General features: G+C 38.4%; 1 protein-coding gene across 8 annotated transcripts in view; it reads right to left on the reverse strand.

The window, feature by feature from the left end:
* Positions 1–423: 423 nt before the first annotated feature.
* znf217 (zinc finger protein 217) overlaps positions 424–15,616 on the reverse strand; it is a 15,366-nt gene continuing 173 nt past the window's right edge. The window contains exons 1-9 of one of the 8 annotated variants that reach the window (XM_083570498.1): positions 15,536–15,616; positions 14,362–14,593; positions 12,357–12,424; positions 9,928–11,532; positions 8,200–8,322; positions 6,458–7,205; positions 4,846–5,390; positions 4,081–4,173; positions 424–2,269 (exon numbers count right to left, since the gene is read on the reverse strand). The exon at positions 15,536–15,616 is cut by the window's right edge and continues 173 nt beyond it. In XM_083570498.1, the coding sequence (XP_083426624.1) occupies positions 4,088–4,173; positions 4,846–5,390; positions 6,458–7,205; positions 8,200–8,322; positions 9,928–11,251 (2,826 nt within the window). In that variant the 5' untranslated portion in view covers positions 11,252–11,532; positions 12,357–12,424; positions 14,362–14,593; positions 15,536–15,616 and the 3' untranslated portion in view covers positions 424–2,269; positions 4,081–4,087. Of the gene's footprint in view, positions 2,270–4,080; positions 4,174–4,845; positions 5,391–6,457; positions 7,206–8,199; positions 8,323–9,927; positions 11,533–12,356 lie in introns of all 8 variants that reach the window. The other 7 variants (XR_014538119.1, XM_083570500.1, XM_083570502.1 and 4 more) reach the window with 7 other exon arrangements.

A 15,616-nucleotide genomic window follows, 5' to 3' on the forward strand; every position in this document is an offset into this window, starting at 1 on the left:
AAGAAACAAAAGAAATAAGCGTACACATTTAGTCAAATTACCAATATTTGGTGCATTAAAACACTTCACAGAAATGTTTAAATCTAAAATCAGATATAAATACCAATAGACTGCTGTAAAAAAAAAAACAAAACAAAAAAAAAAAAAAAACAGTGTCAATACCTGTTTTACCACAATGCATTGGATCCCTGAAACACTAGGCCCAAGCTGGAAGACGGACACCATGCACACACTTTCACCCCCTCATTTACTCCTAGAGTGGTGACTTACAATTGCTAATCCTCGTACCGTAAGCTATTTGGGAGCTGAAAGGAAACCCACATTACCACAAGCATGCTGCACACTTCAGAATAAAAACAACAAAAAAAAAATCAAAAAGGTTCACGTGTGTCAAAATTAAAGAGCAAAAAAAAAAATCCAACATCCTGTAGCACACACTATTGCTTTATTCTGCATCTGAACAGTCAGAAACACTCTCGTAAATCTCATGAGAGCATGGTTACAAAAAGTGAAAAAAAAAAAAAAAAACAGAAACATACATACTGGAAAAACAAAAAAAAGGAAAAGGGAACAGAGCTGAAATCTTCACTGCTTTGCTTGTAACGATATTCACTTTCCTGTACAACTGTAGTCTGTGGATATTCTGGGGAGTCTATTGCATTTACACTGCTCTGCTCAGTGCATGGTGTTCCCAGAACTGGGGGAGGGGGAGAGCAAATCTGCTCCAAATGTTCTTACACACACACAAAAAAAAAAAAGGTAGTGAAAGTGCAGAAGAATAAAATTAACAATAGAGGGCAGAATAATAAAGACATTTATACATGCCATTTTCAGTAATGTATGCATCTTGGCTAAGCAAAAAAAAAAAAGAAAAGTAAAAAAGAAAAGAAAGAAACACTGAGACTCCAATACTGGGAGAGGACAAGGGCTTAAACACTTAAGCAACACGTAGAAATATTACTTAATTTGAGGCACCAATTGTGAGTTAATTGTCAACAGTAGGCTTTTTTTCCCAGTTGAACAGATTATACATTTGGTGAAAAATTACAAAATGTAGAAATAAAGGGAGAGAGGGGGTGGGGGTTTTATTTCCAGTGAAAAAAACAAAATAATAAAGATATTTCAAGTTTATTTGACGCAGCTCACAAAAAGCCTCCGAAATATCAATTAGCAAATAAATTAACATTCTGGTGCTATGAAACAATGCAACTGTAGGTGGAGAAGGTAGTTTCTGAAAAGCTGACCATAACACAAGTTGGCCAATTAAATAAGCAACTAAATCACAGGCTCTGAGAAGGCCGGAATCACATCGCTTTTTCCACACACACTCTCACACACGCGACTACACAAAAAAAAAAAAAAAGCAGGACAATTTGCTAGAAAAATAAATAAACAAACATCCTTAACAACAACAAAAAAAAAGAATACAAATCAAAAGGTGTGTGAAAATGTAACATCAAGCAAATAGAAGCCCTTCACAGAGAGTTCGATCGGAGTTCAGCTGTCCATCGGACCTGAGGATGCCGTGTCCGCGCGTCACAGTGAGAAGATCCGAGCAAAGTTCCCAAACAAAGAAGGTACACAGTACGTCACCATTATTTTGTCTCGGTTTTGAGACGAGAGGAAGGGGGAAAAAAAAACAACAAAAAAAAAAGCAGCTTTCGTTTGCACAAATAGGAAAAGAAAAAAAAAAAGAAAAAACTTTTTTTTAATTGCAACATCAAAAAAAACCTGCCTGAAGCTGCGTGGCATAAAGTCGAGCCCCTTTTTCAGCACAGCCTAAACAGAAATGTTTTAACATTTACAAAATATAGTTTATCTGAAACCGAACACGGGTTCAAATTTATTTGGTCTGGCCTACCTTTGTGTAACAGCATTTGGATCAAGTAGAAGAGGCACTTATTCGATGCAATATTGTGGGCAAATCAAAGCTCAGCCCCCAAAAGCATTTGATTTTTCGAAACATGTCAAAGGTTTACAAGTAAACTGGAGTGCACAATATGTGTTGCGTTTCCCGTTAAGTGCAATACCACATCTGTACGCTGTCGATAGACTGGAACTTTAGGACATGTCAAAAGGCAACACTGTTCAAGGCCCAGTTGTGAGTTCACGCCGCCTCTTATCCAAGGTCAAGATAGGAAATGAAACCCCCGCACAGCCTTAATATCACGTCTCGCCGTGTCTGTCTGTAGAAGTAGTGTCAGGAGTAAACGTGAAGTTTTTTCCCCAGTCATAGTTCAGATTGTTGGTTTTGTCCAAATATTTTAACCTCAAGAGGGAAAAGAAAACAAGAATGAACTATAATCAACCATCATCGTGTTCACATCTGAAACATTTCTACACAATAACACCGTGCCTGTGCAGTGTTCCAACTCTTCCTATCTGTATTCACATTTGAACACAAAGTGGGTGTCGCCTAAAAACATTATTCCCAACACTGAAAAGCACTGGAAAGCACCCCAGAAGCATAAATGCCAGAGCTATTAGTAGGGATGTAACGGTACATGTATACGGGCCGAGATTTTTCGGTACAGAGCTTTCGGGTCGGTACACCTGAAACGCTGGAATGATTCAAAAAGTTAAGTATAACATTTTGAAATTTTTAATATTTGAATATGTAGAAAATGTAATATTTAAAATTCACACACACACACACACACACACACACACACACACACACACACACACACACACACACACACACACACACACACACACACACACACACACACACACACACACACACACACACACACACACACACACACACACACCAGAAATAGGGTCTAACAAATATAAACTATTTAATTAAATTTTTTTCATTTATTTAAATGTATTTAATACATTTAAATGTGGCAATTTTATTCATTACGCAATTTAAATCAATGTAATAAAAGTGTATTGCATTTCTTTGATGTATTCTATTTTTTTTTTTTTACTTTTTATATATTATTTAACCAAGCAGGCATTTAATTAAAAATTGTTTCAAAAATTGTTCAAATGTTGTTCACAAATGTTAATGCAAAAAAAAAAAATAATACAAATACAAAATATAATAAAATTAAAAAAAATAGCAATTTTGTTTTTCGTTACTTCCCCCTACCTGTACTGCAATTTAACCGAACCGTGACTTAAAAACCAAGGTGCGTATCGAACCGTATATTTGTGTACCGTTACACCCCTAGCTATTAGTTAGTTCATGGTGCATTTTTTAGTACCGACACCTGACTTCAAACCATGTGGTTTTTCCCCAAACTGATACCAAGAAAAGTTCAGGAACACAATTGTATAAAGGATGTCTTGAGATGCCGTAGCACTGACTCTTCCCTTCACTAGAAATACGAGACCCAAGCCTGTTCCAGCATGACAATGCCCTTGTGTATAAAAGGCAGCTCTGTGAGCATATGGTCTACACCTGTTCGAGTAGAAGATTTTGAATCATCTGCTATGGAGCTCTGACCTCAACCCTACTGAACACCTTTGGGATGAATTGGAATGCTGACTGCACCATAGACTAATAAAGCTCTTGTGGATAAATGAGCTTGAATCTCCACGAATCACACTCAATAATCTAGTGGAACATCTTCAGAGAAGAGTGGAGGGAATTATCACAGCAAATGGGGACTAAATGTGGAATGGGATGTTTTTAAAAAAAAAAGTCATGTGTCCACAAACCTTTGCCAGTATAGTGTATGCTATCATATGACCAGATTTTTGCCACTTTGGACCATCAGAACAACCCAGTACAATGTGGATTGTTAAAGATGTGTGAAAAAAACTATTCATATTTGGTTGTACCTCCATGTGATTTTTTAGAACAAATTTAGTTGCCTCTATTCCCCAAAACTGACACACTATAGTAGCCTCAATTTAAACTACTCTGACCAGGCCATAACTATGCATGAATAAACGCATCATCAGTGGCTTTTCTTAACCTGTAAGCTTTATATCAAACTACTTGAAATCCTCTTGTCGAACATCTCTGAACCAGATTAAAAAACACAAATCTTTGACACACACTGTTTGTTCTGAACGATTTCTTGGTATTCAGCTACACCCCGAATATAAATATATATTTACCATGTTCCTAAGAGGTGGCATCAGGAGGATTAGGGTGGCTTCTTCGCTGAATTATGTTACCAGGGTAATGTGAGAAAGACAGCGCCCTGCTCCCTAAAGAGACACAGATATACATAAGTGCATTCAATAAGGACCCACAGACACTGATAACACCAATTAAAAGATCATGGTGCCCATAATGTGTAAAAAAAAAAAAAAAAAAAAAAAAAAAAAAAAAAAAGCAGTGAATTATGTCTTTTGTTCGTTTCTATTAAAAGTTATGTACATGATAGTGTATGTTATCAGGCTTAATGTCATCTTATAAAACACATGCCTTTGCACAAGAATATTGGTACATATTATATGATAATATATATTTCTTATAGGAAATTGCATCACATGGTCAGTGGTGTTGAAATATAAGCAAAACCACCACCTTCCCTGTTTGCGCTTTTATTTTATTTATATAATATATATATATATATATATATATATATATATATATATATATATAAATAAATATATACATACATACACATACACATACATACATACATACATACATACATACATACATACATACACACACACACACACACACACACACACACACACACACACACACACACACACACACACACACACACACACACACACACACACCATCTAATCTGAACAGAAAACACAACACAAGTTTCCCCTGTAATAAAGACAAGATATATACCACAATATTCTACATTTGAGTTCTAGTTCAAATCATCATGTTGGCTTCATGCGTTTGCTTACCAGCAGCGGGTGAATTTCCAGTCACAGCATGGCTGGAGCCTGAGATAGAAGGTTGGTACAGTGATGCCAGTTCATTGGGTGTGTATGTGCGCAGCAGGTTGATTACATTCCAGTCAGTGTCCATACGACTCCCTGATTCCGAGGCCACACGGACAGGCTGCATGAAGGGTTTCATGTTTCTGTCCGAGGGCAGCTCTGCGGTTCTCCCTGCGCCCTGAAGAGGCTCGGAAGGTCTCGCCCTCTTGTTGGAGGGTTCACCTACGTCCGTCTGCGCCAGGTTCCTGAATCGATCGGACAGACATAACCTGTTTGCTTCCGAGGACCAGACGACGCCGTTTTTACCCGGAGCAGGCTTCTGCGAGAGCGCGAGAGAGGTAAATTTCCTGCTCGGTTCAGCCATGGACTCTGGAAACCTGGTTTGGACGTTTACAGCCGATTCTGCAGCCCTAAACCTCTGGCTCGCTTTCTGCTGCTCTCTCCAGGGCTCTTTTGCAGGGGACATCTTTGAAATCTCTGGCTTCTTTGAAACGATCCCTGGACGAGTCCTATCATAATAAAATATACTCATTTTTAAAAACAATACAAAGGTCACAGCTTAACGAGTACAAAATGTGCATAGACATTTTTGAAGACAAAAATTATTTTGTGTGATGATAAGAGTTTTCATGTTTACCCTATACATAAAAGCAGAAGGTGAAGGATGTTCACTGAAACCCTCTATAATTACTTATTACCCAATTATTCAAATAAACATGCCAATCGTTTACTGTAAGTACATCGTAACAGTCTGGAATAGTACATATATATGTCATTCGAGGCACAATGCAAGTTTCTTTAGCGAGATGCAGAGACGGTGTTTCGGGATGCTCCTCTGCCCCCTACTATTCACACTATTTGCTACGACACCAATTATGCCAAGTATTATTTACAAGCATCATTTCTTTTTCCCAAAATAAGCTTTAAATACAATGCCCAATTCCAGTATATAACCTAAAGATTGTCAAAGTTTTGGTCTATTTAAAGTGTTAAAACTTTAATTTGAGGGATTGTATTCTCCTCAGTGGGAGATCGCAGAGAGTTTATTTAAAAATAATGAACTAAAATTAAATTAGCTACAATAAAAATCATACAAACTGCCTTTAGTTAGAAATTAGACTTGCATATGGAGTACAAATGTCCTTAAATATTTACTCCAGGTGTTTGCAGAGTGCTGAACCAATGGGAATATTAAGGGGAAGGATTATACCTTCATGTAACACTGTCTACGCAACTCAATAAACAAGCTAGCGTTGTGTATCGAACATGGGGTTTTTTTCCGATTGCGGTTAATGATTGAATCTGAACTATGAATCCTTTGCTTCTAGATTAGTTGATATTTTTGAATGCAAGGCCATTCATTTCAGTGGATGGAAAGAAAAAGTGTTCGACACCCCTTGTAGTGCAGAATCTACAGGTGTCTGCGTTTCCATCTTCACTGGCTATTTATAGCGTGTATAATAGTGTGTATTCACTAAAGCTCTTATATTTGATGTATTTATTGTGATATCCCTATAAATATTATAAGTCATGCAAGGCTAGAATTAAAATCATATAAAAAAGTGAATTTTAATACCTGTATGTGTCCTGAGGAGGTCTGGAGGATTTTCCCGGTTGGGGTGCTGGAGATTTGGTCCGTCGAGGATGTTTTCCGTTGATGTGGGCCAAAGGGGCCACGTCTTTTCCTTCGAGCGCTGGGGGACACCCCGTGTAACGCTTGAGCTTTATCGGGGCTCTGTAAAGATTCTTCTTAGTCTCCGACTTTTCTTTATGTAGAAGCTTCCTGTGCATGAGCAGGACTTCGGGATAGAGGGTTTCATAAGAACAGGAGGTGCAGCTATTGGTCAGTAACATATTCCTAGGTATAGAGGTAAAAGATAAAGACAGAGATGTTTTAAGAGAGAGGTTTAATGGCGCCTCAGAGGCTTCTTTCCCTTCTGCTTTCAGGTTGATCGGGAAAGGGCCGTTTGCTTGCGGCTTGTTTGGAGGAGTGTAAGGAGTCGTGGCGGACACGTTGCCACACTCTTCTTTGACGCGGGTGACGGGGCTGGCGACGGCGACCCCTGCCTGGCTGGGTACAGCTTCATGCTTGACGCTGGCACACACCACGCTCGGGGCGGGCCACTGTTTAGGTGCTTTGGAGGCTGGCTTGTCATCCTTGTTGTTAGGAGAATCTTGACCCTTGGCACTGCTAGCAGCAGTCACTGGAATGTTGGGGATCTCGGTATAAGGCTTATCTTTGTGGCGTCGGTCCAGGTGATATCTCAGCGAGGTCTTCTGAGCTGCAGCATAGTCACAGTATTCACATTTGTAAGGTTTTTCACCTGGATAGAAAAAGAGTGAGAGGAGTAAAATTAGCATTTTAGACAAAAAAATTTTAAAGAATCAAGCTGTATCAACATTAAAAGAATAAAACTGAAACACTTAAAATCACGTTTGAGTGATTTCACGTTAAGTGAAGAAAAACTTAACTTCAAATTTTTTTTTGAAGAAAAACTACAATCAGGGAACACGTTAGGAGTACAGAATGTTCTGATGTGGCAACAATCTGATGATAAAACGCATACACAATATGTACAAAGGTTTGTGGACACCTGACCGTAAGATTAACCTGCTTTTTTGAACATCCTATTCCTCATTTAGTCCTCATTTGCTGTTATAACATCCTGGACTCTTCTGGGAAGATAATCCACTAGATTTTAGGGTCTTGATTTTAGATGGAGCTTGTTTTGTGCACAGGAGCATTACCATGCTGGAACAAGTTTTGGGTCTCGTAGTTCACGTGGAAGGAAAATTACATTCCTATACAATTTTGTGCCTCCAAAACGTGCGATTTCGGTTTGGGAAATCGCATATGGCTGGAAATCAAGTGTCCCAATACTTTTGTCTATATCGGAGTATTAGCGTTAAACAAGCACCATTATTTCCTTGCTGAATAAAGCAATAAAGTATGGACGGAGACTCTGCGGGCTGAGTTTAGGCATGCAGCTCGGCGAGATTGGAATCAGGTGTGGGTTTTTTAAACAGCTATTGAATAATTGCATATTTATAAATGCATCTTAACTGAAGCAGGCAAGTTTGTTTCAGTCGTAGCGGCATCTGACACGCCCAAAGCCAAAGAACTGTTTTGTCAACAGTGTGATAAGATACATGACAACAACCCATTGTATATGCAAAGTGATTTACCATTGAATTGTTTCTATTTGCTTTATTCGTTTAGTATAAATTGGACAACCTGGCAAACATTACCAAAATTATCAAAAACAAAATAAAAATAAATAAATAAATAAATAAAAAAAACCCCACATGATTTAATACCTGTATGAGTCCTGAGATGAATATTGAGGTAATAGTTGGAGCGAAAAGTCTTCCCACAGTAACAGCACTTTCTCGGCGCAAGGATTTTCAGTTTCATTTTGTGTGAGCTTTCTTCCATTTTATCTGCAAACAACAAGAGAAAAAAAAGTATTCCAAACTAAATTCTGTCAAGAGAGGTGTATTTAAAAACGTGTTATAGAATTCTAAATGAAATTGGAAATACATGAAAACCAGGATGTTTTTTGCTGAGCGAATATTTTTAAATAGCCAGAAGAGGGCGCTGGTGAAGACTTAATTTTGCCCTAGTCATGTCTTGGCTGGGCAGGTATGCAAGAGCTTTTAATTCAAACAAAAAGTTAATGTGCAAGCCTGACCACACTTCTGAAACTCCACAATCATAACCTTTATCAGTATCTGAAGTAACTTTATTTATAATCAAAGCTGTAGGGTGAGGAGGCCTTCGTTTTTAATAGAATATAATACCAGATGTATTTTTTTAAAACATATTCTTCAGTACAGCTGATGAAACATTGGAGACCGTATCGGGCATTAACAAGCCATGCATTCTTATAACAAATAGTCACTAACATTATCTTCACACAAGTTCTTTCATTCAGAAGTTGCTTCTAAACTAAATTGAACAAGCTATACAGGACTAACCTACTATATCTGACTTTTATCTGCGTTTGACTCACTGAATTAGACACAAATGAAAACAAGGCCACACCCGAGATACTGTGACTGGTCTGCATTCAGAAACAATGTAATGTGCAAAATCAGGATGTTGCCAGCTAGAAAACGGTGATGCCAAGTCTTGCTTGGTTATCAATTTAGTTTGTGTTTTTTTGTTGTTGCTTTAAACCTGTGAGATTATATTAATAGCTATTAATGCATACATGTGTCTGAGGTGTGTTTATATTTATATCTACATATAAAATATTCGCCACAAATTATCGTCACTTTCTAAATAAAAGTAAAGCTCATCGACTACTGGTGCTATATAAATAAATCAGTTTTATGGCTGTATATATATATGTGTGTGTGTGTGTGTGTGTGATGCATCGATAAAAAAAATAAGATACAAGTTCGAATTTGCATAATAAAATTATAATGCATGATTTTCAACATATTTGCAGAGTATGAGCTTTACTTTTATTATTTGGAAAGTGACGATAATTTGTGGCCAATATTTTATATGTAGATTGAATTCTCCTCAGTAAAACGTTCCTCGAGCGCGTTCTCTCAGCACCGCTGCTGCTGTGTGAATACGACGTATAACCCGAGACCGAGGCGTGCGCCGATAGTCATATAGAATAGAGAATAACATGGCAGAGGTAGAGCTGCATCTTCCTGGAGACACAACAGAAAAAGAACATCTGGTTTTATTTAATCGTGTTTTTTTATTTTTGTTTTTGTTGTAGCGCTACAAATGTAAGAAGGCACAAGTTTTTAGGATTTGCTGTCTGTCTGAACCAAAAAAATTAAAGCGAACCATTTGTACCAGCATTAAATAAATCTGTATTAAACTGCATAGCATCGTATTTTTTTCCATTGCACCGTAGTGAAAAGGGATCGTGCTGCATCTTAATAGAGGGGAAACGTATGACATCGGATTCATATGAATCCTTTATGTATCTTATCATTGGCTATGCATCAAGATCGAATCGCATCGGCCTCAAGTATTGAGTTGCACATCCCTTAATATACATTTATTCAGATATATATTACCTGTCTGAAAAGCCTCAGCGAGAACACCTTCTTCGTATCCGTCCTCAGAGCCATCTTCCGCTCGATCCAGTGACGGACTCCCGGCGGAGCTAACGCTCGGAGTCCTCCCATCTATGGGTGTGGTGGGGCTCTCCGCTCCTCCTCTCTCTCTTTTGTGAACCCTGGAGTGCAGAACCAGCTGATGGTAGGTTCGGAACGTTTTGCCGCACTCTTCGCAGTCTGTGGGCTTGTCTTTGCGCAGACTCAGGTTCTTCTGCTCTGCTAAATCACCCCCACCGCCACTGAGTTTGGCCTTGAGCTCACTCCTCAGGCCCCGTCTCACCAGTTTATCGCCTCCGCTGGAGTCCCAGATAGATCCCAGCTCCTCCTTTTCTGAACCCGACTCCTCATTGTCAGAATTAGAGTCTGCGTTGAGCTCTTTGCTCAGGTTGGGCCCTGCAGCAATCTTGCCTTTGGTAGCCAGCTGCCAGGCCTGGTAGGTGTTGAATGGGTCCAGCTGCGAGATCCAGCGGCCGGGTTGGCCTTTTCCCTTACCGTTCTCAGATGTTCTGTGTAAATTGAAGCACTGAAGAAAGCATTCCTGAGAGACTTCTACATCCCGATTGGGATGGCTTTTATTGTGCGCGTTCTCTTCGGCTTCTGGCTCGCGATTGTGCACTTTGCTGTGCTCTGCTAGTGCCTCTTTGTCGAGGAAGAAAAACCCACAAACCATGCACATTTTGTAAGTCGTCATCAATGGGGATGGTGGTCGATCTTGGACAACGCCATTGACTGTAATAGGGGGCTCGGCGTCCTGACCCTTGCTGGATCTGGATTTTCCATGGGTCCTCATGTGGTTCTTGAGGAACCAGGGCTCTTTAAAGCGCCTGCCACAAAAGCTGCAGGAGTAAATGAAGGAGTCCTTATGTTTCCGCATGTGAGCCTCGAGAGCAGCAACGTTTTCAGTTGCTTGGCCACACACATCACAGCTCAGCTCCTCGTTCTGCTCATTCTGGCATGTTTTCGAGCGAATCCTCTCGCTAGGCGTTAAGAACTCAGCCTCGACGCGGAGAACAGCTGGAGCGTCGAACGTGGTGGGGTGCTGGGAAAGGAGGTGCGGCCCGAGCTCATCCTCGTGCTCAAACGTCTCCTCGCAAAACATGCAGGTCAGAGGTGAGGTGCCTGGCAATGCCGACTGCATTTCGACCTTCTCCGCCAACCTCACATGGGCTGTTACACTGGAGCTGGAGCCAGAGCTGGGCATAGTGGCACTGCTGTGATTGAGGATGTCATGGCCTAGCCCACCGGGACTCTCCACGTGTGGAATCAATGTGTGTGTGGGCATGGCAATGACAATCCTCACACAACACCTTCAGAAAATATGCACTGGGACTACAGGCTCTGTAAGGTGCTCTCATGTAATACAATTCTTAGAAGACTCAAACATGGAAGTTATTTTTTCAAAGAACAAACTGACAGTCAGATTTTCACTCAAAAATACTCTGAAAGTTTCATGCTGAACCACGCAAAAATAGTTCAGGCTTGTCACCAGAAGGTGTTTACACGCGAAATCGCTTCAGATATCTTGTGATTCACAGAAAGGAATTATGTCCTGGCAGGCAGAACCTGAAATGAAAGCAAGAGTAAAGAGAATGTCAGGTGTGGCCTTTAACAAAGAATTAGCAGCAAAAATATTCATGTTAAAAGCTCAACAAAAATATGTGCATTGACGGAAATATAATCTGCCAAAAACCTTCCAACGCTTTTAATCTCAAAAGTTGTTTTTTTTTTTTCCCTGCTATAGCCAATAATATTGATTTGTATCGGAGGGCCAAGCCGTCTTACTCATGGCGCAGGGAAAATGCTTCCAGCCTGCATAATCTTGACCAACTAACTTGAAATCAAAACAAACGAGCAGATGCTTAGCCTATTTTAAATGGTGCCCCTGTTTACTTAAAAGCAATCCAAGTGAAAAGAATATTCAGTACAGAGCATTTCAGGCATGTGACTACTTTCACATCTGCAAATAACATGGTCTAAAAATCACAATAAGAGAAAACCGTTTGCACTCTGAAAAGGAAAAAATGTTGCATAGTTGCAACACAAACTGCATCACAAATATAGTTAGAATAAAATAAAAAGTCCCAAAATGTGCCATAAGACCTCCTTTCTGCACTAAACGCATAGCAAATGTAGGCAAATTTCAACCATTTTAAAACAGTTAGTTCTGATCCACTAATTTGTCTGAACAAGTGTGCTGGCATTTTGTAAAGAGCACTGGGACTTTTCAGCATTTGTATTCATCTGCTTACTGTCTTTACTTCATACTATTTCAATCCTAGAAATAGTTCATTGCTCTGAAATTGTTACTACACTTGCTACGAGCTGTCAATCAGCCATATGAATTGTATGGACAGATACAACACCAAATCCAAAAAATAAATACTTACCTATATTGTATTGGTAATGTCTGAAAGTTGGTCTATCAAGAGATGCCTAAACTAGGGCCTGTGGGCACCTTAGATTTGCCCACCATGTCATAAAGATGAAAAAAAAATTACATTAATAAATGTGACTGGCACAGATCTTCATTTCTAATTTAACATGTAAAAATATTTTTGTTGTTTTTATTTGTAAGCTGCAAATCAAATGTCAATAAAAATTTAATGTAGAAAATATACATTAACTGAAATTAGCCCAATTTGGAAACATGTTCGAAAATTAAAGACCTGCTTTGTGTCTTTCATTACAGGTCACTGATAATACAAGCATATGGATGTGTAGCTAATAGTTTTTTCATGAGCTGTATTAGGCATTAAAGTCTACTGTACTATAAATGGGATTGTGTTTATGCTTTCATTGTACTTTAAGATTTGTTTAACTAGAAAATAAAACCTGCATAAGGTTAAGCGAATTACAGTTGTGTTCTCTATATATATATATATATGCTATTAAACTATAAAATAACAGCAATATTTTGTTGTAATACAATTTGACATCATGCAACATGTTCTATCAAGTATGATTTTTGGTCCTTCATAGGAAAAAGTATGGGCACCCCTGCTCTATCACTATGATTAATTTATTTTTGACACCACACACAATTCCATGTGACTAATACTGGTGCAGATGAATTAACCTGTTTAAATCAAACCTTTCGCTTTATCTCTACTGCATCATACAGCGGTGCTTTAACCCTTTTTTCTATTCAGGTCTCTCACATCCTTATCTGTACACTCAAACAGATACCAAGCTTCAAACTTGAATGATAACAAATGTCAATAACGTCAACTGGCAATAAGTCAAACTCAGACTGGCATGTAAAACAGCACAGCATTCTGGAAGCGATTTCTCATTAATATCACAACACTAGAAAACGGTGACTGAGCTGGCCATATCCTGCTCTGACATCTTTAACAAGCATTAACTTCTTACAGAAACAAATGAGCAACAAGATCACTAAATACATAAATATTTCGGTTTTCAATCGACTATTTCTTTTGTGAATCATCGAAGTAAGGAATTACAGAACAACTCTCTTTAGACCTACTATACCGTTTTTATATACAAAATGAAACCAGGCAGAACTAAAAGTCAGCATTAACAGAGTTAACAACTCCGACAGAAAATACCCGTGTAAGATTTTAATATGAAAAATGTTTTAAAGCTCCATTATTATTGACTCGCTTCTGGGATTTAATTTTTTTTATTATTTGCTATCTGCTGGTTTTAGAAGTTGTTTTCCCTCAATTTTGTGATCTTTAGAAATTTGGTTTGTGATAGAACTCCAAGATAATTCATTCAACAAGTCGTCTTCATTCATTTCTTGGCTTCATCCTGCTGCTATAACACATTAAAACCGCCAGAAGACAAAAGGGCGTGATGGCTCACTTGCTGAACTTCATCTCTACAGAAAGGTGTCTGTCAAAAAAGCCCATGCGTTTTATAAAGTAGAACAATAATCAGAATCGCTGCTGATAATACACAAGCACACTTCGGATACACACTCGAATAAAAATAATAAAAATAATAATAATAATAATAAAGATCAAGCCAAAAGACCAGCTGTTGCTTGTCTTGCTCTTTCTTTTGTCAGGGCTTTACCATGCGGTCAGAAGGGGGAAAAGCCAACGTGGGTGTAACAAGGGAGTAAAAGCACTCAAGTTCATTTAGATTGCATATAGACTTCCTAAATAAATCATTTACAAATTTTTAGGTCATATTTTTCTGCTGTAGTTATCAGTTATATCGCGACTACAGGGTGTAGGAGCGTTTCCCAGTCGTGCCATTGTGTGTATTAGGAACGACGTGAAGACAGAAGTGATCAATAATACATATAAAAAACCTATAGAAAAATCGCCTGTTTTAGTTTACATTCACTATGGAGGGATTTCCTTTTTTAAATAAAAGCCACAAGACTAAAACATGTTATCGGAATAAAAGCATTTTCTATACCTTTTTTTTTATAAAAAAAAAATGATGTAGAATAACTATTCCGTTCGGTCATTAACTTCTTTTTCCGACATTGTCGTAAAACTGACGCAAAATCAATACTCTTCATTAACAAGGGCAAACCCTTCGACTTGAGGTCTTCATCCTCCAGACTGAAAAAGAAACCAGCTATTCATGTGTACAGACTTGTCGAATATCCAGGTTTTATATAGAGGTTTTGGCAAGGATACGGTAGCTTGTGAAGATACGAATACATAACAATAATACATAATAAAAGATAGCAAGAGAAAGCAGATCAGTCTCGCAAACCACCCAAAATGTTAAAGGCTCGACTCAAGTCGTGGAAGCATTTGGGGCCATAATTTCCTGACACGTGATCATTTTAAACCTGATCAGCAACTACTCTCCAAACTTTGCAGAATAACACACTGCTCCATACAATCCACCCATGTATAAACGCCAGGCTTTTACACACTTTCATTTTGTTTAGAAGCAGTCCCACGATATGATTAACAATCTCGCTAAACTACAGGTTACTGTAATGTATTTCCCTTCTATCAAACAAACACAAATCGATAAAGCAACGCTATTCACTATTATAATACGTTATATAGTATGTATATATCTGCTTTATAGTTGATCATTTGTGTTATTCTGGCGTACTTTTCAACAATTACAGCCGTGTTCTGGCTTTTGGCTGTGCACGGTTACATAATTTGTATTGCATAAAACTCCCTTTCCATCCTTTATTGAATAGACCCGAATGTCGTATTAGTCATTGTTATTTTCTAAAAAATTTAAAAATGTTATTGAAATGGGATTTCAGGATGAAAAGAAAGAAAGTTCAGGTGAAAACTAGCATACAATAAAACTAGCCAAAGCATTAGTCACAGGTTCGTTTCAATTCACTATTCCTTGTAGCTTTTAGAGCAGCATCAACTGTCTGCTATGCAGTTCCTTCCTTTAACTTTCTAACTAAGAGAAGTTTCCTATCGCTTACCACTTCCTACCTTCTCCAACGTTATCGACGAACTGGCTTTTTTGCTTTTGCTATACGTGTAAAACATGTTAAGCTTCTTATAATAGTGAGAACACCAAAAAAAAAAAAAAAAAAAAAAGGCTAACGCTAACCAGAACTTAATAGCTACCGAAAAATAGGGAACTCACCAATACCTACCGATAGTCCACTCGTCAGGTATTCTCAATCTATTATATCAACTTTGTATAATATCTACATAACGAGCCATTCGTAGCCGGC

This window comes from Silurus aristotelis, assembly GCF_946808225.1.
Source record: "Silurus aristotelis genome assembly, chromosome: 19".
In the NCBI taxonomy this organism is placed as follows: domain Eukaryota; kingdom Metazoa; phylum Chordata; class Actinopteri; order Siluriformes; family Siluridae; genus Silurus; species Silurus aristotelis.